The sequence below is a fragment of the Echeneis naucrates genome, chromosome 7 (genome assembly GCF_900963305.1).
Source record: "Echeneis naucrates chromosome 7, fEcheNa1.1, whole genome shotgun sequence".
In the NCBI taxonomy this organism is placed as follows: domain Eukaryota; kingdom Metazoa; phylum Chordata; class Actinopteri; order Carangiformes; family Echeneidae; genus Echeneis; species Echeneis naucrates.
Window position 1 is genome coordinate 8298543 of NC_042517.1, and position 24426 is coordinate 8322968.

The following is a 24426-nucleotide window of genomic DNA, read 5'->3' on the forward strand; positions in this document are numbered from 1 at the left end:
TTTTCCAAACTGCTCTTGTGTTTTTGTCAATCGTGCAACTTTCATTTCATACAAACATTATGAAAGGACAGTTAAAAGGATGTGATTTGTGTATATTGTACAATATCTTTTTTTTTTTTTTTTCTGGCTTCATTTAGTATAAGGTTAAGCTGAAAATTAACTCGCAGAGACAATTTATCAACTGAAATCAGTGGTTTCTCGTGTTACCCAGAAGGAGAATATTTCAGGACGTGCTGCAGCCTGCAGTGTCTGATGGTGAAAATGTTTCAGTGAGCTGTTAGTCCGGACAAGTGACTGTCTTCTTGACTATATTCTGAAGTTTGACTTCAGAAGTCAATCTATCAAATAAATCTAGCATTGAAATAAGTTTATAGTATATGGCACATTTGATATTTAAGGCAGACTTGCATATGAAGAAACTTAAAACTAGCCCAAACTGACAAAAAGCATTTTTTTTTAATGCTAAAGCTGTTTACAGCAGCTATTTTCTGAAGTGCCAATCACCTCCTTGTTTCAGGGGAAAAATATAGCTCAGCACATCAAATGTATGTAGATGATGCCAAATGTATCCTCTGAGCTGTTATTCAACCGACAACATCACTTTAAGTGAAAACTGTGTAACAGTAATAAGGGAACTGGCTCGTTGAAATATAGTTTCCAAATCTTATGAAAACAGTCACAAAAATTCACTCAATTTAAAAATAAACAATTCAACAATCAGTTGAGTTTTTGAAACAGTGGACTTTCCTTGGGAAGCTGAGGTTAACACTGAAACTGGTAAAACTGCAGCATGGCGTTGACATATTGACGAAAGCGGAGCCCCATTTCCTGCCAGTTGGTTCAATCACTGAATTGCTGCTAACTTGTTAAAGTGTGTTCAAGGGCGAAGGGTGGGAGTGATTCTGGGTTTCCTCCATCGGGGAACAAACTGTCACCTTCTCTCCACCTGCCTCACCTTACATTTAGTTTGCTTAAGGTCTCCAGGGAGGATCAGATACTCGGCCAAATCCACCGGACTTTCCAGGCTGAAAACCAGACACACTGATAGGATTCCTGCGGTCACACTCCGTTGGCTCCGCCTGTCTCACATTAGACATCGTGTCACATGCAGATGTTTCTAATTAACAACAGGGTCAATTTACAGGCGGCCTTTAGTGCCACTGAAAGATCAGGGTTTTACCTGAGGAGAAAACTACTTAGAGGAAGAACTCTTGGTCTAATCTGTTTCTCAAACGGCTGACTCAGTTAATTTTAACATCAGAAAAGAATGGGACTTTGTGTTTTATACATATAACACAAAGCCACTTTTTAGGGAGTTAAAATTAAGCAATATATATATTTATATATTATACTTAATTAATTAAGCAATATATATATATATATAAAACTTGTGACAGTCTGTCTTTTCTCACAGTGCTGATCAGCTCTTATGATGAAGGTAGGGTTAAAGGAAACTTGATTCATTTATGAACAAGTCGACATCTAACCCGAGCATGCATGTAACCTTCATATAAGAGCAGACTTACTTCTGTAAAACAAAGAAACAACAAAATTTCCCCGTTAATGCTGCCAGATACACGTACAACCAAACAACTACTACTGCCAAAATGGGTACAATCACAATTACCAGGATTTGCTTTGGTTTGTTTGCCAGAAAATGTCTAGATGTCAAAGTAAAGATGCTTAATCTACATTTAAGTCTAAATTTGGAGAGTGAGTTTTTGGACACGTGTAGTTTGCTTTGAATTTTGCATGTTCAAAGCAAACAAGTAGTAGTTTTAGGGGTCCAAATGGTCATTGAGTCTCTGGGCTCAGCGGAAAGCAGAGGTGTCCGTTTGTTCCTGATGCGTCTTTTTTATGGCTGATTATCTGCCAACTGTATCTGTCTGGTATTGATTTCATCTGCCATATTCCAGCTGCACATCGTACTGAGGCGGCAGTAACCTCATTAATGTACCTCCGTTGAATCAAAGGACCAAGAACTTTACAGAAAACAGAAGCTGCAGCTTCATTGATTCCTGTCATACTCTCCTGTAGTGAGACAGTCAAGTTACCTTTTAAACACTAATCATTGAATTTCTGCAGAATGACACAAATACAAAGAATCTGATGTGCTTGTGCAAAGGGGCATATTCATCCACTCATTCTATGAAAACTACCACCACAAACTATTGTTACCATTCGTTCCCTAATGATAGCCAGTAATTTTTGTGTGCCAGATATTTAAAGCCTGACTTATATTATTTAAATATAACAATATAAAATAGCAGGATTTTTTTAAAATATGCCTTGAAAAGTGACTAAAATTGTAAATGTGGTGCAAATTTAGGGTAAAACAGTTCTGTGACCAGTCCACAGGCTTAACCGCAGATCAGAGCGCTGTTGGCAGAACGAGATCAGACAGAGTATGAGCAGTTTCACTCACAGTAAATGATCCCTTTTTAACCTTTCACAGTAAAGTCACAAGATAAAACAGAATGTGTTCACTTCAGCCCAGACACACACTTAATTTTGTCCAGGTTTGAAGATATCGTTCAACCTAAGGAAAATGCAGCAGTAAAAAAAAAAACAAAAAAAAAACAAAATAACAAACTATACTCAAAGATGTTTTCCAGAAAAAGCTTCAAATTGCCTAAAAGGACTATTATTATTATTATTATTATTATTTTTTTTTTTTTATTTATTTTTTTTTTAATTCTCTATCTTTGGCATGAAATATTTCAAAACAAAACCATCCACAAACCTTTAAATCTCAAAACTTCAGCATGACTACGTCTACTAAATGACAATCTGCTTCTCCTTTGCACCTTGGGTGAACTGAGCCCCTCTAAAAATGTAAATCAAATTCAAACTGGTGTTAACATGTAAAACTGTCACAGAGAAAACAAAAGGTAAATCAGTGGTGATACATCTGCTATATAAACGTATCAGTCGAAACTATTAACACAGCTCGGCTTAATCTCATACTGTATGAAAACGTTTAAATTACACGGTTCCTTATTCATGTGGGTTTAATAAAGAAGCTGAAGGGGCTTCAAGACAAATGTCCAGCTTTACACCTTGACAACCGCTGCTTCACCTTCAAGCAAGCAGGCAAGACTGCTGAAAAAAGTTGCTCATGAAACTGAACGTTTTGTGTTTGTTCATCTGAAATAGTGTGTAGGGAAAGCCTCATATTTGTCTTCTGTTTCTCCAGCAGGGAGGGAGTGGACAAAGGAAGCAGAGGAGGAGTTTGGTGTGAGCAGGAGAAGTGAAAGTGAAATGAATCTCTCGAGCATTTAAAGAGGAAGTCTGGACTCCCTGAGTTGTTTGTGGACGGGACCACAGTGGAGAGACGCGCACCGACAGATGAGCTGGTGAGCTGGACGGCTTTAACTTTAACACTTTATCACTATTGTCACTAATTTACAGGAGTGTCTCATCGGGGCTGCTTATGTGCTTTCACTTTCTTTCATTGGTATACTGATCTTGTTTCTCAGTGTCCTCACCCACCTGTCTGTCTCTCCTCCTCTAACCCTTTAACTTTTTGTCATCATGTTTTTCCATTTAATAATCGGGTTCCTTGGCAGTGACAGGAATGTCACCATGATAAATCAGAAAGCTCAAACTGTTTCTTATCAATGACTTAAGTCTAAATGGAAAACTGAAAGAATGTTTTATGCAAACTGTCATCAGCAAATTTGTCATCAGCTTCCTCACTGTTTTGAGAGTTTTCAGGTTTAAATAATGGCTTTTTCCAAACATGAGTTTGAGGCAGCTGCAAATCAGGATCTCAAACCTGTTTGAGCGTCACAGGAAGCACTCCTATGATGTAAATCTCTTCCTTGATTTTTTTAATTTTTTTTTCTCTCTCTTTTTTTCTCAGCACTCTCCTTCCTTTTATCGCTCTATCAGCTCTTCCTTGTCAGGCTGACCTCTCGTGCCTCATGAAGTTTGCTTTCTTTTTCTTTCTGTTTCTCAGCGGATGATGTACAACAGGTTTTTCGGGCCAGGGCACCAAAAACTAGATCCATTTATAAGTTGGAACAAATGTATCAGCTGACATATCAAATCCTCAGACTCCTGTTAAAAATGTACAATTTTTTTTCGGGGGGGGGGTCATTTCTTCAGAATGCTACAGAAAACTTTTTTGATTCCTGCATCTTGAGCTGCAGGGTCGTGGCTGAAGTATCACTGTCATGTCATTGAATGCTCCTCATACAGTCAAATACAGTTAAATACTCCACATTAAGGAGATTAGGTTCCTACTATGAATGCGTTTTTTTTTTTTTTTTTCTGCCTGTTTTTTGTTTTTTGGTGGGGGGATTCATTTAATGCTGTTTTTATGGTTTATATGTTTTTTGTTATATTTAAAGGATTAAATGAACTAATATCAGCTTCTCTTTAGTAACTAAAGTATTTTCGTGTTACTGCCATGACAGACAAAAAAGTTTGATCATTAGCATATTTTTGTTCTCATGAGCAATTCAACACTGTCATTTTGTGGTGTAACTTAGTTAAACCACCAGGCTGAGTACGAATAGATGATTTTCAATGGCTGTCATGTCTTATACAAATGATTTGGGGAAAAAAGAAATTTTATCAGAATGCTCCAGTTATTTGTAGTGTCCAGTTTGAAAATTGTTGTCATTTCATTTTAAGGAGAATCAGTTTCTTATTAAAATCACAGCAGAGGGACCAGAGGCGTGTTTTTGGTGTCAAATAGTTGAAATATATCATCACTGGAAAAACCACATAACTGAGTGGACCACAGGAAGCTGAGTTATAAGTGTTATAACTGCTGGATAATATTTAACTGAACTTTCTGTTGCTCACAGAGGAGTCCGTATAAAACAGCACCATTAAGTGTAGTTCACGGTGAGACAGAAAAATGTTTACAGCCTTGTTACTGATAAACAAAACTGAATTTTAGGATGTGCAGAAAGTGAACTGACCATTTGAATTTTTAACTTGGTGTTTGGCTTCAACGTAGAAATGTTTTATCTTTTTTTTTTTCTTTTTAATTATTATTTAGAAAGCATACTTGAATATTTATCATGTGATGACTAAAACTTGTTCTATAATTCATGTTTTTGTCAAATTCTGCAAATTCAACATGGGCTTCTTTTTTTTCAGCTGAAGATGCAAATGTAACATTTTGACTTTTATCCAAATTAATTCTTTTTCCATGATTTTTCCCTTTAGCCATGCTGACCAGACCTGAGTCCAGCCCTGAACCTTGGTGGGTGGGATTGTAACGGAACCCATAATGCAGCTGTGATTCTGTGCCCCAGCTGGTTATGGGGTCCGTTTCCATCCCACAACGCACAGGACATCCTAAGCAGATGGACTGCTGTCGGGTTTTTGTTTTTTTTGTTTTTTTTCTCTCTTCATTACAAAGAAATTTGTGAGTAGGACTCTTTCCTTCCTATCATAAAACCTGTAACATCACTTTTTAGCTGCAGATGACTGTTGTCTCATCATTTCAGATGAAGACTTTATTATCCCCCCAAAAAACTAATACATTTAAATCAGCTAAACACAAGTAACAGAATAAAATTACCTACAATATTATCACACATCCCAGCTGATGGAACCATGAGAACAAATCAAAGTCTGCATAGCTTATGTGTGGTGTGCCCTTTTTTTTTTTTTTTTTGATTCATAAAACGTAGAGCTGCCTGCTCCCCACTGGTCCATTGAAGGTAAAATTGCAGTTTTATTTCAATCAAAATATCCCAAAACAAAACTGAACTCACCACCATTAAAGTAGTTTGATTCTGTGTTGCTGTGTGATGACTGAATCGTTATTTTGTATGAGGCCACAGAGGCAGAAGGTGTTGTTCTTCAATGACACGTTTTCTCCCGGATTGCTGAGAACAGTGAACGCAACCGGGAATTTCGTGTCAGCCAGGAATGACACCTAGATTCTAAAGCTGCTTCTACATAATGCGATTGTTCATTTGTACCACTACATTCTTTGCTACAACACAACTGTACTGTTTTTTTCTGAATGGATTCCCTCGAATAAAGCTCAGGTTTTTAAACTCTATCAGTTACTGTGTATGTTTCTTTTCCATCAGAAGACATCATTGAGCAGCCTTTAATTCTTCTACAGTGTTGCAGCCGTCTCAGTTGCTGATTCTGGTTTCCCCTCTACAGGGGCTAAAACATGTTGTGCATGGACGGCCATCATTTGGTGAAGTCAGGCTGTAGAAGAGCTCTTTCAACGTGAATTATCCCAAATGAAAGCAAATGCTTAGTGGTGAGTTTCAACAACAAAAGGCTGCGACTGCCTGTGCAAGGAGGTCCAATCAGGCCGTTCACACCAACATGCTCAGCACAGCGACATTAGATCTGAAAATGAATTCAGAAGATTCACACAGAAAAGTGTGTGCATGAATAGTATAAGTGCCCTATATTGGTACATTGCATCACAATATACATTTAAAATGATCTTTGGTGCTGCTGTTTCATTTAATGCACTGGCTCTCAAACTTTTATTACAGCTCCTGTGCACTTGTGTCTTGTCAACACCACTATGTTTATAATAGTCCAGTGTGATGTGGTATGTTATGTGTTAACTAAAAAGATGAGCAGGGTGAAGACCTGCACAGTTAATCTATATCTGTCTTTAGCTGTAGGCAGAGCAGCGGATTAAGGTGAGATGATCTCAGTACAGTAAAGCTCGGGCACTATTCAGCTGTTGGGGGACTTGAAAGTTTTCTCTCCGTGTGAACAATCCTGTCGTACGCTGCCGTGGCTTCCACAGGAAGGGTCGGTCAGCGGCCTGAGGATGAAGGGAACCTGGAGAGTATCGTGTTCACAAGTTCAAGGTGCCTTTTGTGGTTCTCTCGACTGATGCGTTCATGCATGGGTACGTGATGACTCACTCGATGGTTCTGCACTTCCCTCTCATGGCCCATTAAGCTTTGCATGGCAGCGTCCAGCTCTGAGCTGCGAGACTGTCGCAGACACTAAAGCAGAGACTTGATCCTTTACTGACGTTTTCTCATTCTTTGGTGGAACTTTGTATTGTTGAAAAGACAAAGCATGGAGTAAGTCACAGGACAGTGACACGTTTATTGTTTTGACTTGGATTAAAGTAACAACAATCACTTCAGAGTGCTGTCCTCCAACTCCAAGGGAGTTAACATCCAGTACAAAGCACAGTAAAAGTTAAACATACCAAACTAAATGAGAACTATCTGAAGACTAGCTCCTCACTGTTCCCCTGCTAACATAATAATCACAGTAACTGATGATTTTAAAAGATCTGGAGGGATCAATTAGTAATTTATTAAATTAGAGACGTTTCCAAAAAACATACAGTGACACATGCGTCCTCTTTCAGCAGCAGCAACTAAAATGAAAATAAAATAAAAGACAGTGTTTGGGTTTTGTCCCAAATGGCCCACTGAAGCCTGTCAGCAGGGTGTGTTAGGCCTGACTGTGGAGCTCCTGCAACTCAGCTGCAACAATCATTTCTATGACAGAATTTAATTCGTTTTATAGGAAATGTCCCCTGACATGTCAGTGCATGGAGCAGGAAGATCCTCTCATTACAGCTGCAGACCAGGTCCAGAGCAGGATCCGTGCCGTGTAGTTCCCCTGTCGTGCACCTGATGGCGCTACCAGCTGAGTCCCGATGGCCCGACTCAGAAATTCAACCGGACAGAAACACCGCCTGCAGCTCAGTAGTTCCGCAGAGGGAAAGCGGGCCAGTGCGGCCCTCCTCCACAGCCGGCATCGACCAGATCTGCGCCGTGCGGCCGGAGGATCGCCTCTGCCCGGACAGAGCACCGGAGGATGTGCCGCTGAGCCGCAGGGGAGCTCGCCTGTTTGTCTGCGCGTCGGGGCGGTGATGGAGAATACCGAGGAGCCTTCGCCTCTCCGGATCACACCTACCGTCCGGGCGCTGAGCTCCGCACTGCGGGGGAAACGGGAAAATGTCCCCGAGTCCAGCAGGGGACACGGGGACAGGATCTTCCCCGAGCCGGAGAAGCTCTGGTTCAAGGAGAGCAGCGCCAAAAACCTGCGGAACAGGGACTTCTTATCGCCGACCACGATGCTGAACACGCTGTATGCCGACGGACAGGTCGGTCAGGCTGTTTTAATGAATTGTTTTAATGGATTTAATTCATTTCTTGGTGTTTTTAGGTGACATGACCTTTTTTTTTTTTACACTCACTGGAGGTAGCATCACGGCTAACGGCAGTTAACCTGCTAAAGTCTGCGGATTATTCTTCCGCTAAACAGTCTAGTTCCCATACGGCCGCTGAGGGAATCCTGTTGGCTGGGGTTTGGTTTATCACATCAACTGTTATAATCGTCTATTATGTACTTTTAATTGTGAGTATCTTTGACACCAGTGCTAAAATTACCTCTAATGCCTCCTGAAGTCAGGTGAGGCTTTAAATGGACGGAGATGTTTTCAGCCAATAGGAGCGGAGGACCAGAGGACCGGAACTCTCTGCTTCCAGCGCTCAGCTGATTTTAACTGTCTCTGGGAGGAAAAAAATAATAATAATAAAAAAAAAAACTACAAACTGCGCTGAAATGCTCCACAGACAGTCTCCGGCCCCCATTCAGCAGATCGTTTCAGTGTTACCGACCAGGGAAAACCCCCAGAGTCCGCTCACTTTGGCTCATCATGATCGATCAGACAGCAGCAGCAGCCTGCGGCAGTAATTATTAACCCATGGGTGGCAGATACAATATGGGTCACACAAACACAAACACAAGCACAGCTGCAAAACAAAGCAGCAGCCGCAGGAAAACACAGAGGCCTCTGTATTACAGCTGTCTCATTGCCCTGTGTCATTAAAGAGTCTGATATCATCTTAGTGCCATAGGATGTTTTTATTGCATGCACTGTGAATGCACTGGTAAGAGCTTTTGACGTAGATCATGTATTGTATTATCACACTGCTGCTGACTGACAGTGCAAAACAGGTTCTATTTTTACAGACAAAAGATACAATAAATCACCCCAGATCAAACGTGTTTAATGTCATTCTAATCACTACAGCTTTAATGGTATACTGCGAGTGTGTTTGAGGTCTTTTAAAATTGCAGTTACCATCAGCTGCTGAATTCAATCTCTAATATTGCCTTCTATCTAACCAGGTCCCTCCAGCGGTGATGTCCAGGGTCCTGTCCCTTCGTGGTAGTGGGGTTCTCCCTATGGCCGGGGGGGAGGTTATGGGTGAGGGGCTGAGGGTGAGGGTTGACCGGGCTGCAGCCTTCAGGGCTGTTCTGGCAGGTGGAGCCACAGAGTACCTGAAACCGTCAAGCCAGAGGCAGGGCTGTGTGGTGCTTAACTGCCCCACGCTGCACCCTAAACCCAACACACCCACCCCTGACACACTGACCCTTGGCCAGTTGAGGACTATTCTGCTGGCTGACCACATGGGGGCACTGCTAAGAGGGCAGGGGTGAGTGTCTGAGCTGATCCTTAAATCTGACACATTCACTTTCATAATTTCTTTGTCCATCATCTTCAATCAGTGATAAACAGTGCCACTGCCAAAAGTATGCCACTGCCAAAAATGTTAAGCCATGAAACATAATCTTGGACTCTGGAAATGAGTGTTTTAAAAAAAATGGGTAACTAATCAATTGATTGGAAAAAGACAGTTTACAATTCTGTAATTCTGTTCTAATCTGTCTCAGATTTTCAGTGTCTTATTGCCCCACGCTTCCTGAAGACAGCGACATCATCGCCTTTCTCCAAGCCCTAGGGATCGATTGGCCGACAGCTCCAGCCAACTGGACCAATGAGGAGCGTGAAGAGAAGATCCAGGAGGCACTGGAGGAAAGTGCATATAGAGAGCGGGAAACAGAGAGGGGCAGGAGGACCAGCGGTGGGGGAGGAAGGAAGGTGGAGGAGGGGGAGAATGAAGGAGCACTCAGAGTCAACCTGAAACAAGTGTTCCAGGAAGAGGGCCTGCTGGGATACGACCCTAGCCTTGGGACCTGCACAGGTAAAGCCAAATTCCAAAATTGTGATTGATTGCTTGATTGACAATTGTTTTGTGTTTGACTCTTGTAAAAGAAAAATAGCCGTCTTTTGTATTGCTGCTCTGTGGCATTTACTATTCAGGAAATGTGTCCATCAAAAAATGCCAAATGTCACTTAGTGCCATTTAAAAATCAACACTTCCTCTCCACCAGAATTTGTATTGAAACGCAGCATCAGCAGACCCAATCCGAGGTAGTGTGACCAGGTTATAAGTTGTACATCAATTGAAAAAACTAAAATTGGCTGCATTTTTGTAAGCTTTTCTTCCATCATTCTATCCTTCTAGTTCTAGATTCAATTTCTGATTCATTATTTTACTCTGACCAGTGGAAACAGAAAGGCAACACCATATGGCGTAGTGGTTAGAGCTGTTGCTCCACAATAAGAAAGTTGCAGGTTCGGTTCTTGTGCAGAGTTTTTATGTTCTCCCCGTGTCTGCGTGGGTTTCCTCCCACCGTCCAAAGACATCATGTTTGGGTTAACTGGTGACTCTAAATTGTCTGTAGGTCTGAGTCAGAGTGGTTGTTGGTCTCTGTCTGTCTCTGTGTGTTGGCCCTGTGATGGACTGGTGACCTGTCCAGGGTGAGCTGGGTTTGGCTCCAGCAGCTCCCATGACCTGGAAACGGATAAGCAGTAGACGATGACTGAATGGAAACTAGAGGGGCTTCCTAAACATTTTTCTGTTAAAGCAGCTGCTTTTAGCACAATTTATTTTGTGGACATTGAAGTGAGAATGGATGAAACATTAATTATTAAAATTCATGATACAGACACAAACTCTGATAGACATCCTTCCCTAATCTGTCAGGATGAACGGGACAAACTAGCCAAATCTAAATGAAATTTTTGTATTTACTGCCAACAAGGCTCCGACACAGAACACAGAACTGAATTTGAAAATTACTTATTTTGTGAGTGAATAAGAGATTTCCAGAAACAACGAATAACGTTGTGTTTTCACATACTGGAAACATTTCTGTATTTCTGGAACCATTTCCCCATATTTTGAACTGTTCCTCTGACAGCATGGCTTTGTTTTATGTGCTATCACAGCTTTAGTCAAGGGAAAATAAGCAGGAGTGTAACAGGTAGTTGGTGCTGTGTATTTGCTGATAAAAGACTGCTGGACTGTTTGTTTCAGTGCACAGGGACAGCGTCTCTCACCTGGCCCAACTGGACCTAGCCACAGCCGACTGCACAGTGAGACACACACAAACTGCCACACTGACAAATCCTTTTTTCCTATTAAAAGTAACAGGCAAACGGATGATTTATTTGTACACCCGGGTCATATCTTTCATAGGGAGCCATGGCAACAGCGTTACATGTGACTTCCTGTCAAGATGAGTTCCGCCAGCAGCAGATAGCAATGCTATGGAGGGCCAGTGGAGCGACACACACACAGGTAACGACACAAACACACACACGCACAATCGTGTCCTGCATTGTGTTGCTATTTTTATCAGCTGTGCTGTGTGTGTCTGCAGAGACATCTGGTGTGTGGGCCTGTAAAGACACCTGGTTCTCACCTCACTGCTGCACAGTACCTGCAGTAAGAAACATCAGTTGTTTGTTTTCTTGAATACAATTGCATCTCTTCCCATCTTTTTTCACAATTTCTCTCCATTTCTTTCTTGACTTGTCCCCTCTATAATCTCCACGTCTCCCTGCGGCCCCCCCTGCCCAGCTCTCCACCAGACACCTCTTTCTTATCACCATTAACCCCTTTACTAGGAACCTGTCTGCTCTGTGAAAATGCTGCTGTAATTAAACTAAATTGAAAGAAGACTTGTCTGCATTGGTGCTACTTTTCTTCATTTGTGTTACAGCAGTATATCTTTATATATCCTGTCTGTGTAAACTAGGCTCTGCTGTTTTTCTCTGCCTCGTCTCCTCCAGGCTGAGAAGAGGACAGATGAAGGAGGCCTCAGAGATGAAGTATGGAGATCAAGTCGAAGGTGTGTGTCTGTTCATAACAAGTGTTCCTCACTCACTGAGATGATGAAGTGAGTTAACTGACATAGAATACTTCCACGTCCCCCTACAGGCCAGACGTGGGATGACATCATCAGGGTCATGACATCTGCCACTGTCAGATTTGAACTGCTGTCAACAGTCCACACTAGTCCTGTGAGTTATCATGAAAGATGAGTGTTTGCACCTCAATGCATCCTGCAGCCGCACTCTAGTGTGTGTGTGTGTGTGTGTGTGTCTCATAAACCCAATGATATCAATAACGTATTTATTTTGACAGTCAGGTCTAAACTGAGATGTTTGTGACATTTTGCTGATTTTTGTGATGAGTCAGAATGATTGACACCTGTCAATGTAGGTGACACTGGATGTCCAGAGGGAAGGAGGCGTGTCCACCAAAGGGCCAAGAGGAGGGGTGTTCGTGATGTACAACTGTGCCAGGCTTCACACTCTGTTTGACAGCTACGAGAGGGGAGTGGAGAAGGGTAAGGCTTGAGCTTTGCAGGAGATCCATGTTTCATTCTTCTCTGATCAATAACACTACAACCGACCAATAACTCAGGACACTGTGGCCTGGCAGCATTACCTGCAAATAAACAGACCTAAAACCAAAATCAATATTTTCTTGGATCTCAACTGGAAAACAAACAGAAAAAACTGCTGAAGCTTACAATCTTAAAGGTTGAGCAGCTGTGTGATGACATACTTTGACTTTGAATTCCAGTCTGGTTTAAGTAGAAATGAAAAATAAGTACAATGTCATTCACAACAGATGGGTTTAAGTGCCTGTTAGAGCTAATCAATAGCATTTCACCTCAGAAAACACACTGCCTGTGGTGGATTTGTGGCTGCACACTAAATATATCGATGCTGGAATCGTAGGAGAAGCTGAATGCCTCAACCCCTCTTTATTCATTACCTCATCCATTTTAACCACTTGCTTGCTTATTTATGTGCTATCATGGGCGAGCTTCATGTCCACAGGAAACTGAGGTATACCCTGTGTGGATGTTCTGCCATTTATAAAAGCTTACTATATACTGTGAAGGCTGATGCCTGATGATCAGCCTCAAAACAATTTGAAATCATATTAAGATGGTCCATTTCCACCCAAACACGAACATGCAGATGCTGTGTTTAAAATCAAATAATAATTTATCATTTTCTCAAATGAGTTAATCCTCCCCATAATCGTTTTACCGGAGGAATCACCTTTTCATGCAGCATGCTGATTACTTTAGCTTAAACTGAATGAATTTGTTTGAGTTTGACTTGTGGAACAGCATTTTTTGCTTGTGTAATTTCTTAAACTGTTCCTCAACAGGTCTGTACCCAGAAATCCCTGAGTGCTCTCAGCTGGACTTCTCCGCTCTGAAAGAGGAGGTGCAACTTTATTTATTTACTTTATTACAATGTTTACTGCTATGTTCTGTATTTTGTTTATCTGTCTCCCCTTGTCTGCCTTCTTCTGTTTTCATTTTCCTCTTTCCATAAAGAAAAAGTCAGGCAATAAGTAACTATTGAAGTCCTTGCAGCAACCTTTTCATCCTGTCTGTACAGGGCGAGTGGCTTCTCCTGTTCAATTACCTCATTCCATTCGCTGAGCTGCTGGACCAATCGGGACAAGCGTTGGATGGAGAAGGGGGAGGGGCCAGAGTAAATATTAAGACTGAACAGGTAGGAGGATTTAGATGAATACATGAGCACGCCTGCTGTTGAGGTTTGAATGTAGCTAATTAATGTTCTTGTGTTCCTCAGATCTGTAAATTTCTGGTGTCCCTCAGTAAAGACTTCAGCTCGTACTACAACAGAGTCCACGTGCTGGGGGTAAGGGTGTGCTGATATTGTGTCTGCATTACTTGTTCACACGATGATACACGATGGATGTGATTACTGACCCCAAATACAAAGTAAAAAACTCTTGTTCACTCAGGTCAACTGTTTTTAATCAGTTATATGTCTTTAAATCTCTCTTGGATGACCTGTTCCCATTCAGTTTTTTTTTTATTTTTTAACCCCCACACATACTCTCACCATATTATTCTTGCTTTTCTCATCTTTCTGTCTTTCTTTCCAGGAGCCATTGCCTCATCTCTTCAACCAGATGTTTTGTCGTCTGTATCTGTTGAGAGCCTTGAGAGAGCTCTACCATAGCGCTCTGGACACCCTTAATCTTCCCCCCATCAGGCAACTATAGCCTTGACGTAATTCAGCCCTCCTGTGATCCCTGTTTGTCCCCCCCCCGGCTCACACACAAACCTACACACGTGCACATATTGTAGCTTCATGCCTGGAAACTAAATGGATCCATCCGACACATTCTTTCCCGTCCTTTGTACTATTGTTACAGTACCGTTTTACCTGCTCACTGTGGATGAGTCCTATCGCTGGATATACTGTAACTGGTATTTTTAAGATGCATTAGCCATCAATCAATAATGTGACATTTTTGATTTTGACTCCTCCCACCAAATTTGGTCTGGAGTGATTTTGGAAAACGTGTTCAATTTTACATTGTGGAAGAAAAAGATTTGATATTTTGAAATCAGTTTATTTGCTCTCTTGTCAAGTGTTGGATTAAGGTTAATATGTGTGTCATACCTGCGAGGTAAAGAAGAAACAACCGTAGATTAGTTTAGCACAAAGACTGGAAGCTAGCCCCATTCTGTCTGCTTCTTCTTCTGTCGTCAACATAAAGACTGTGATGACAGCTTGTGGCTTAGCTGCTTTGTTACCAAAATACTGAGTGTGAGAGGTGTCCATTGTTCTCCACTCAATATTTCAGGTACATCATCCACATACTGCATGTTGATATAATTATCCATGCGAACACACTCATGCACTCAAAATGTGTAAGTATGTAAGGACATTTGACACATCGGGATAATCTGGCACAGAACTTCTATAAAGCTGCAAATTGTTTTTCTACTTAAGTTTGTGAACAGATTAAACAAACAAGAATCATCTAGAGAACATGGTTTGCTGTCTTTATGCTAAGCCAACAGGGCTGAGATACTGAAATCAGTTTTCTCCTCTAACTCTTATAAAGTGAATGAGTGCATTTTTATCCATTAGTTGGATCAGCTACTACATTTAAGCGAAGAGTTCAGTGACTCTAGGAGAAAGAAATACCAGAAAACCCAGAAAACCTGCAATGATTTTTGTGCTGAAGTCCCAACTTTAGTAACATTGGTCTAAATGTCCACCTAAACTTCAGGAAGAAAGACGGCCCTTACTTAATCTCCCCTCTTTAAGTGTCTTAGTCACTGCCTGAACAAAAAAATCTTACTTTTTATTGGGCTCTTTTATTGTCCAGTTTCATGTATGTTAGCAACCCATCCAAATATTTATTGTAATGTTTTGTTTTTTGTTTTTTTTAAGCTGCAGACCTGTACAGGATATATATTCTGCAAAATGAGTTTTAATTGCTGTATTTATATGATTATTCCTCACATATGAGTCCTCAGATTAGTTGTAGTGACCTTGCTTGACAAATCATTTAGTGTCCAACACCATGTACATGGATAAACAGGTACATTAGCAGCATTTAGGACCTAGTGCCAAAATGTGAGAAAATGCATGAAATGGCATGAAAATAATTTATGTGAAGAATTTTATGCCAAAAAAATGTTATTTATAAATTTAAGGAGGGAAAGAATAAGTCATTTCTAACGCATCTCTGAAATGATTGCTGTTTGTTGCCATTTCATTTTCCTTCTGTCTGTTAAAATGTGCCATAACGTCTTTGAACATTCATCTATAAAATGTTTTATAAGTTAATATATTGGGAATTTTTTAAAGAAATGCTCTCACTTTTAAGCAAAATAGTTGTATCTTACACAAATATTAAATATTGAATTCCGTTCTCACTGCATGAAATTGTGATATTTTTTTTTCCCTTCATTGTCAGATTTTTTTAAAATTGACTTTTATCTGGGTTTCTTATTTTATTCACAAAAGGGAAGGGAAGGGGACGTGTTCCATGTACTGACTGATCTACAGTAACTGTCATGTTATTTCCACTGTACCATTATTGCCACAGTATTAAAGCGGGAGAGATGCGAGATGAGGACCTTCTGTTTTATCTTCCCTTGTGCTGTGTACTTAACCTCTGTATCCATGGACAGATATGCGTCTTTCTCCCTCAACACCTCTGGCCTTCTTCCATCTCTTCCTGTCCCTTTTCCATCCTTGTTGTCATTTCTCTGGTAAGAGCGCTTTTATGTTTTTTATTGTGGACTATATTATTTAACCCAACAAAGTGCTCATATATAGAGCTAAACCTCACTTTTCCCAATTCTATCGCTGCAGCTTTTGGAATTTCAAGTACTTGCAATTAATTTTCTGAAAGCAGATTTTTGTAAATCCTGACATGAAGGGTGAAAACAGCTGGAAACCAAACTGCTGTAACAAAAACTTAAATGCTTTTAATTACCATGCTGAGCCAGCGGTCAATCAGCAATGCTAAGAAGGACCAGCTGAAAATCAATGTACTCACACTTGTTTTCAATACTAATACAAATACAAAACTAATACAGTCTTTAAATTACAATATTTACCTCGACCTCACATGACAGACATTTCTCAGTCGAGTACCAAACATATCCTTCTCCAAAATCAAGTATACTCATCCATCCGAAACTGAATAAAACTGCCAATCTTACTCCCACACATCTGTCTGTCCACAGTTTCTGTTTCCCATCTGCAGAATTTAAATAACTGCCTCAGACACTCTTGTTGTGTGTTAGTTTCTGGCTTCAGACATACTGATGCTGTTTTCCCACAGATAATTCTCCCTGAGCTCCTTTGCACTGCGCTGCCCTCAGGGCACATATACGTAACAATAACCCTCAAACGGCATGGATTAGTAGAACATGCTGTTAAAAGTGATCCATGACTGGAGTTCCTCCCCTGTCATGTGACATTTATCTCTGCCCCCCCCCACCCTAACCCCTTTTTCTTCGTGCAGAGTTTGTGCTCGCTCAGTTTCCTAAGTGTGTGTTTGCTTTCCTTTCTTTGGCTGATCATCAGGTCCCTCTTTGGAGTTCATTTATAAAAGGAAGTTACTGAGTAATGGCTAACAAACTCAAGACCCGACTTCTGAAACTAAATTATAATTATGTTGGCTGTGTCACAGTTCTGCTCAGATTTTTTTTGGTGATGTCATCAGAATCTAAAAAGGTTTTTTCTATGTCCAGAGTAGAAATCATGTGGACTTTTTGTTTAATTTGCTTCATATGACATAGTGATACAGTGCAGTTCTTATTTAATAAACAAAGCCCTCTGCTTCGTAAATACACATGTACCCTGGACGTTGCACTCTGGTGGAGCTGAAACTGCTTGCCGCATTTTCTCCATCGGTATCAGAACGACTGGTTCTGCTTCAGTTAAACTGGAAACTCCTACTAACCTTATATATTATTTGATGTACGTGAAACGTGTGGTCATGATTCATAAAACTGACATATTAAATCTTTACGATGCTCCCAGTAACCAGAATCTGCTTCCTTTTCTATGTATTACATTTCTTCCACGTATTATTTTCTCCCTTCCTTTTCGCTGATGTTCCTTGCGTCGTCTAATTTTACTTTTATTTCCCCACTTGTCTTCCTGATCCCCCTTAGAAATTCTCTCTTGCTGCTTCCCATGTTAGTCCCTTTCCTTACTCAGTCAGTAAGAATAAAGCAAAGAGAAAGGAAGACGCTGGAGAGCTGGAAGGAGGATAACTGACTGATTATAAAGTGCATGCTAACTGTGGATTTGAAATATTGTTATTTCATTTTTCTGTTCTAATCTCATGTTCTGTGCCATGTACAGTCATGGTCAAACTTATTGGAATTTCTGAATTTTAAGTACAAAATTTAGACCGTCTTCAAAGATAAGTGCAGATGAACATGTTTTTTATATCCAAAATATTTAAACAGCCTTAGATTAGAGAAGGTTTAGATTAGACAAGTTTATTTATATAGCACCATTCAGACAGAGGCCATTCAAAGTGCTTTACGGAGGCGTCGGAATACATTAAAGAACATTAAAATGGCATTAAAGTGGCATTTAAATTACGTGAAATCCAGTTGGAAAAATAAATTTGAATAAGTCATACCAAGGTTAAATAAAAAGTAGAAAAACAATGCTGCTGTGAGAAAAAGACATAACTAAAAGTAATAATGAAAAAATTTACTTAATGCTGAACCTTTGGCAACATTTACAGTACAACCAAAAGTTTGGACACACTTTCCTATTCATTTGAATGAGAAGGTGTGTCCGGACTTTTCTTGGCCTGTACTGTAGCTTTTGCCACTCTGCTGCTGCTTTGGGATGGCGATCTTTTAGGTTTTTTGGAGTCCTGCCATATTCCAGATCTAGCCAGAGGTTTTCAGTCATATTTAGGTCAGGACTCTTCACTAACCGTCTTTTCCCTCAGTTACTCTTTTGTTCTGCTCTATGTGAGTGTTGGGCTCAGCTGAAAGACCCAAGGCTTATCTCTGAAAAGTTTTTTGTGCTTTTTTTTATTTGGTAGCAGTGGCCCGTCCGTCACCCATAGAGCTCTGCTTAAGTGTGTGGCATACAGGCTGTGACCACCCTATCAAACTCCACTTCTTTCTGCACCAGCTTGCACAACTCCGAGTGATTTTCTTCAGCGTGCCACATCCATGTGTTGTCTTCGGTTTCATGAGTGTAACCTGTTGACACCATGACAGACTGTTGAAACTGGTGTTTTAGGGTATTTGGAAGTCGCCTTGCAGCCTTTGAGGTGTTGTGTTTTCAGACCCTCTGAGGCAGCTGTCTTGTCTTTACCAATGTTTCAATGACTGAAATCAATCAGTCTGTTTTCTTACAATAACACCATAATTCTGTGGTCACTCCAGCTCATGTGAACACAAAACAAAAGAATCATTGTATTTGCTTTTAATCTAAAGGAATCAATGGTTACCAGTAATTTAGTCCGGTGTGCATGTCTGTATATTTAATTTAATTTAAAATGTTTTTTTTTACATAGTTTTATTTGTTAAATATTCTGGTTATACAAATTGGTTTAATTCCATGTATTGAAGAGTCACATTGAACCGTGAGTGTATGTGGAACAAATCCCATGCATGCACACAAAGCAGTATATATAAATGTAGCATTGCTTGTATTGCCAATGAATACGTGTTCTGTCCAGATTTGAGTTCCTGTCTGAATGTATTTGAAATACCAGAGAAATAAGATCTGTTGTCTCTACTATACCTATCCATCTACAAACCTGTTGAACATTTTATTACTATATTTACAATATCTTATTTCCAATAAAATAAAGACAGCCACAAATCGGTCAATATCATCTTTAATCAATGAATTATTTTTTAATGATAAGGTAATAACTGGAATAAGTAGTTTGTTTTCATTATCGAAGCAGAGCTTTATTACATCAATAATAGTTAGACTATTAGTGGAGAACATGAATGCTAAAGGTCACGAGCACCAATCAGCATCTAGAGACCATGCAGGCAATTTCGTTGAGGAAGACTATAACTGTGTATTTGTTGATTATTGTCTACAATAATCCCCCCACTGCCAGTTCCCAACTAGCTAAATTTATCAATGATGGATTAAAAATTTTAATTATGCTCTGGAAGATCACTTTAATCAACTAACACTAATAAGGACGATGATAAGAGGATGATTACATGTCTGCTAGTAAAGCTGCCTTGATGGTTCAAATACCGGCATATTTAAAATCTGTTGAAATTGATTCTTATTTAGATCTTTTTTGGTCCCCACCAATGGTATCGTACCGTTATACCTCCAGATATTCTTATATGATCACCAGCTCGTGGCAGTAAATGACTTTTACTTCTTTCTACCTTATCTTGTTGTTCTTGATTGCTTCTGTTCTCTCTCTCTCTCATATGTCTGATGCTGCTGTCATGTGCAACTTTCCCCACTGAGGGACTCCACCGGTGTGTCCAGTGTTGTGCAAATAATGAACACTTTTTTCTTTTTTTTAATTTTTTAACAGAACAGATCAGCACAGTGACAGTGAGCTACAAGAGCAACACTGAGCTGGACAACAACATCAAACCATGCTGTCATGCTGAGCCATTTCTCTGTGGGTTTACCAACACAAGCAAAACTGTTCACATATAAATAATGTGACCACTGTAAATATACTGAAGGACAAATATCACACACTGTCCCTTCACAACGCACAAGTGCTTTACTTTATTCATCGGTGCAAACGTATATGTGACTGTTACTCTGTTTACTGTGTGTTTACTGACTGTATCTCTGTAGAGGAGAAAATGGTGTGTTGAATTACATTGTTTCCAGGGACAGTGCACTTTCTACCTGTTCGGGCTGCAGACAGTTTATTCTTCCAGCATTGTTCTGGAGACAGTGAAGCCCACACAGTCTTGGTGCGTCCTTCCGCCACCACAACACAAAGAGAGCACATAAAGACCATTTCACAAAGATATTTATCAACCTGCTGTCAGGACCCTTTGGTTGCTCACATAGAATGAAGGATTATGAACAGTAAACATGAAGACAGGATTATTATTGTCACTAGCTCATCACAGTTAGCGCAATAAATGATGAGCGACAACCAGTAGTGTAAAACTAGAAATAGCCCAATGCCAGCAGATGATCCGGCCTCAGTTAGGATCATTGTTGACACAGCTTTGTACGAAATGGCCAGCACTGACTGTAAAGACTTGCTGCCAAAACTGTAACTTTCCAACAGTGACATTTGACATCTGTTGGTCTCAAAGGTGTACAGTAGATTTTAAGATCAACGCAGTGATGAGATCATGTGCAGAGAAAAAAGTCAGAAGGACTCTGTGAGCTCTCATCTGTCATCTGACTTTCCTCGGTTTAATAAAGCTGACTGCTAACCCACTGGTCCTCCAGAGGTTTAAACACAGAGGGGGCCGCCCCACCCTCCACAGAGGCCTGCCCTGCCCACAGGTCACATGGTGGACTGCTGGAGGCCATCAGCCTGAGGGCCACAGGTGCTCAAGTGAGTTCAGAACGTCCTCCACTGAAGAATTAGACTTTTTAGCCCAGAATAGACAGATAAGATCAGAGCACCGATGGCCTGCTGGTCTGTTTTTTAGCTGTTAGCTGGTTCCTCTGGGCCATTCTCCCTGTATCTGTCTTTGCCAAGATGGTGAGCTGAAGACTTCCAGCTGAACTCCAAACTGGTGTCCTTCTCCATGTGTAAGTAACTTGATGCTTCATAAAGTGACATGTCTGTTTTGATTGGTGAGGGGCCACAGTGGCATGCTAGCTTTAGCTAACTTTCTGTCACCAGTGCTATGAATGCGTTTGGCAAATGTTACCATGCTGGCTGTGTACTGTTAGCACTGCTGTGGAGCACATGTTAGCATGTGCTAATGGTTGTGGCTGGTTTGTTTGTATTTTCTGGTTGTGCTGTTGTGTGTTTCGTGGCTGGCGTCATTGGGTTTCCTAACACTGTGTGGTCTGAGAAGGTGAGTGGAGTCAGCTTTGTGACTGGGCCTGCAAGATATGCAAAAAAAAAAAGAAAAAAAAAAAGTAAAAAGCAGAAGTTATGTTGTGATTATGTTGCATTTTCCTTTCACTGATAAAAGCTAAAGGATTTTGTTGGCTCCTTATGTTGAACCACAGTGCAACAGTGCCCAATCCTGACCCTTTACCTTCATGAAGAGTATCACAGTCGGATGTTGTGCTTGGCTTTATTGTGATTTTGATTGTACGGCCACAGCTGTGGCTAAATGGAAGCATCTGATGAGATGTTGGTGGTTTGGAGCGATTCAGTGGAAAGTGTGAAGGCTTGCATGATTTTTAAACATGTTTTAAGAGACGCGCAGCTGTGATTTTGTGGAATGACTGACCCTTAATGTTTACGAACTGCTTGTGCCTAAAACCTTCAAATGTGTGGTGAAAACTCACCTCTTCTCAATGGCATTTAACTTAGCACACACACTTCTATTTACTGTTTCTTCTGATTATAATTTTTAATATGCTGTTATTTTCTATTTTTATTTTTCTGCACTACAGCTTTTTCGCGCCGTTTTAATTAATTTCCCATTTGTAAAGCATGCTGGTTGACTGTGGTTAATTTAAATGTGAAAATATGTTTTACTGTGAGAGAAAACTCTGACTCAAAAATATTGTTTTCCTCATATCTCTCTCTCTTTTTTTTTTTTTTTTTTTTTTTAAATACCTCCATTCAACTGCCAACACACACAAACACGTACGCTGTTCTCTGGCTGATGTAGCTGGAGTTGGTGGCTTTAAGTCTCAAAGGGAGTATGATCAGGCAGGCTGTGTGGGTGTGTTACTGTGATCAATAGCACAGATTTGTGAGTCAGGTGATGAAAAGGCCACGCTTATATTTTCTCATTTGGGAATCATCTGCTCCCAGGGTCTGCCGTGTGTTTAGCAAGAATGACAAACAGCCATATTTCTCTGAAACTTTTAACTTTCAGAATTTGTGTATTTCATATTCTCAAAGAGGTTTCTTTAATTTAATCAATCACTGTTGTGGCTGTGATCTTTAACAAAACTCTTCCCTCTTCACTTCCAAATTGTCTGTGAAGGCTTCACACAGCAGAGCAGCAGGTCGACCACATGGTGGCGATGTTTGGACAGACTTTCAGTCCATGAACAAACAAGCCTCAGCTCATCCACATACACTGCAAAAAAGGCTTAAGCTGAAAGATGAGGGACAGCTGTCTGTTGATGAGCGCATCTTTTTTGTGTCATTGTGGTCAGATTGATGGTGTAGTAAGTGCCAATCCATGTCTTATGCATGTCATTAAAATACACACATCGAATGCATAAAAACAAAAGCTTGTCCCTAGTTTAAACGATTAAAAGCACTTTTGGTAAGAAAGAGGTCAAAACATTTAAAATTAGTCCCTATGATGGTCATGTTAAGGGTTCTGAGCCTAAATGTGCATTATGGTCCTGATGGTGGTCAGCTTTCCATGCCTGAGGAACTGTTGACAGCCAGATGCCAACATCTGCGTCTTCATCCACACAAAGCCTTTGGCTTTAGGGTTATTTTCTATATTTTGTTATGTCATAAGTCCCATCTACAGCTGTCTTAAAAACTCTCTCAAGTGATCTGAAGATGAATAGCTTAGAGAGAGGAAAGAGCATGATCTGTTTTCGTGTACGATGTGCTTTCAATTTGAACTACTGATTCATGTAGCTTTTTCTTTTCAAAGTAATGCATCATGCTGCTGAATGGTCTGAATGTAAATATTGTGCAACAGTTCTTGATAATCAGTGCAAATCATGACGAACGTTTGATACAAAAAGGATGAAATGTGATTTCACAGATTCTTTCCACAACACAAAAAACTTGGTATCTTGGATTTTGGTTTGATAGACCTATTTGGGAAAACTAATCTCCTTTTGTTGTTATAGTAACTCCAATTTCATTGTCAATCAGTTTGGTACTTTGCTGCAGTCCGTGTTTCGGATGGCGCTGCGCTCCCATGGAAAAATTCAACAAACGCTGCCAAGTTCAAAGCAGCCACTTCAAACATGCTCCCTTACACTCAACATAAGATGACTTGCAATCAATGTTTGTCTTTTTTTGCAGTGTAGTCGGGGCAGGTCCAGGAGGCTCTATCCTTTTTATCTCCCTCACCACCAATCAGAAACTCCCCATTACAAGACCCCCACTTGCTTGTCAATCACTCCCCTCGGGCTATAGGTTTGAGCAAGAGAAAAGAGGGAGGAGAGTGAGAGAAAGGGAGGGAGGATAAAACAGGACGAGGGGATGTTTGAGAGACCAGAGCCTGTAGAATAATCGCTGAGAGCAGATCTACTGTCTTGAGGAGTGATGAATGAATGGGGTCAGGGGCGCCCCTGAGAATAAAAGGGGAACGTGAAAAAGAGGAGGCTCGATGGAGTGAGTAGAAGGGGGATAACAGAAGGTAGGATGAGTAAATGCATGAGGTGGAAATGGACTGAGGGCAACAGCAGCGAGGTATTAAATAACAGAGAGGAAACATGGCAATGCAGAGAGAAAGTCTGTAAGATAGCGAAGGACAAAAGACGTGTCGGGGGCAGCAGGAAAGGGGAAGACAAAAATAGGGGAGCAGCACAGTGTAAATATGTGGATAACCAGAACCAGGAAGAGATTAGAAATGGACAACAAGGAGAGAGGATAATGGTTTCACGGGGATGAAAGAGAGAGGGAAGACTGTGGGATTGAAGCAAAGCAGCAGTGAGGGGAAGGGAGGGAACAGAACACAGGTAGAGGATTTGGCTTATCCAGGAACACAGGGTTTGATACCGGGGAGGGAAACAGACACGTGGTGGCAGGTAGTGTGTAATAACTCATAGGGAGCATCACGGGGCTTTAAGCTCTGAGACTGGTGTCATCTGGTGACGTGGCGGCTTCTCTGTTTCTGACACATTTATTTCTCCATGCTGACATTGCTCCTCTTTTGTACTGAAGAATTAAC

The 24426-nt window shown here is 40.7% G+C and overlaps 1 protein-coding gene across 2 annotated transcripts; it reads left to right on the plus strand.

Moving 5' to 3' along the window:
- Positions 1-7504: 7504 nt before the first annotated feature.
- Positions 7505-16041, plus strand: dalrd3 (DALR anticodon binding domain containing 3). Of its 2 annotated transcripts, none has more exons than XM_029506501.1 (13): positions 7505-8077; positions 9109-9416; positions 9655-9965; positions 11145-11203; positions 11307-11408; positions 11470-11555; positions 11903-11961; positions 12051-12133; positions 12336-12462; positions 13302-13360; positions 13538-13654; positions 13736-13804; positions 14055-16041. In XM_029506501.1, the coding sequence occupies exons 1-13, from the start codon at positions 7628-7630 to the stop codon at positions 14172-14174; spliced, it is 1950 nt and encodes a 649-aa protein (XP_029362361.1). In that variant the 5' UTR covers positions 7505-7627; the 3' UTR covers positions 14175-16041. The 2 variants fall into 2 exon arrangements, with proteins under 2 accessions (XP_029362361.1, XP_029362362.1); XM_029506502.1 differs by having other exon boundaries at positions 7507-8077; positions 11491-11555.
- The last annotated feature ends 8385 nt before the right edge of the window (positions 16042-24426 follow it).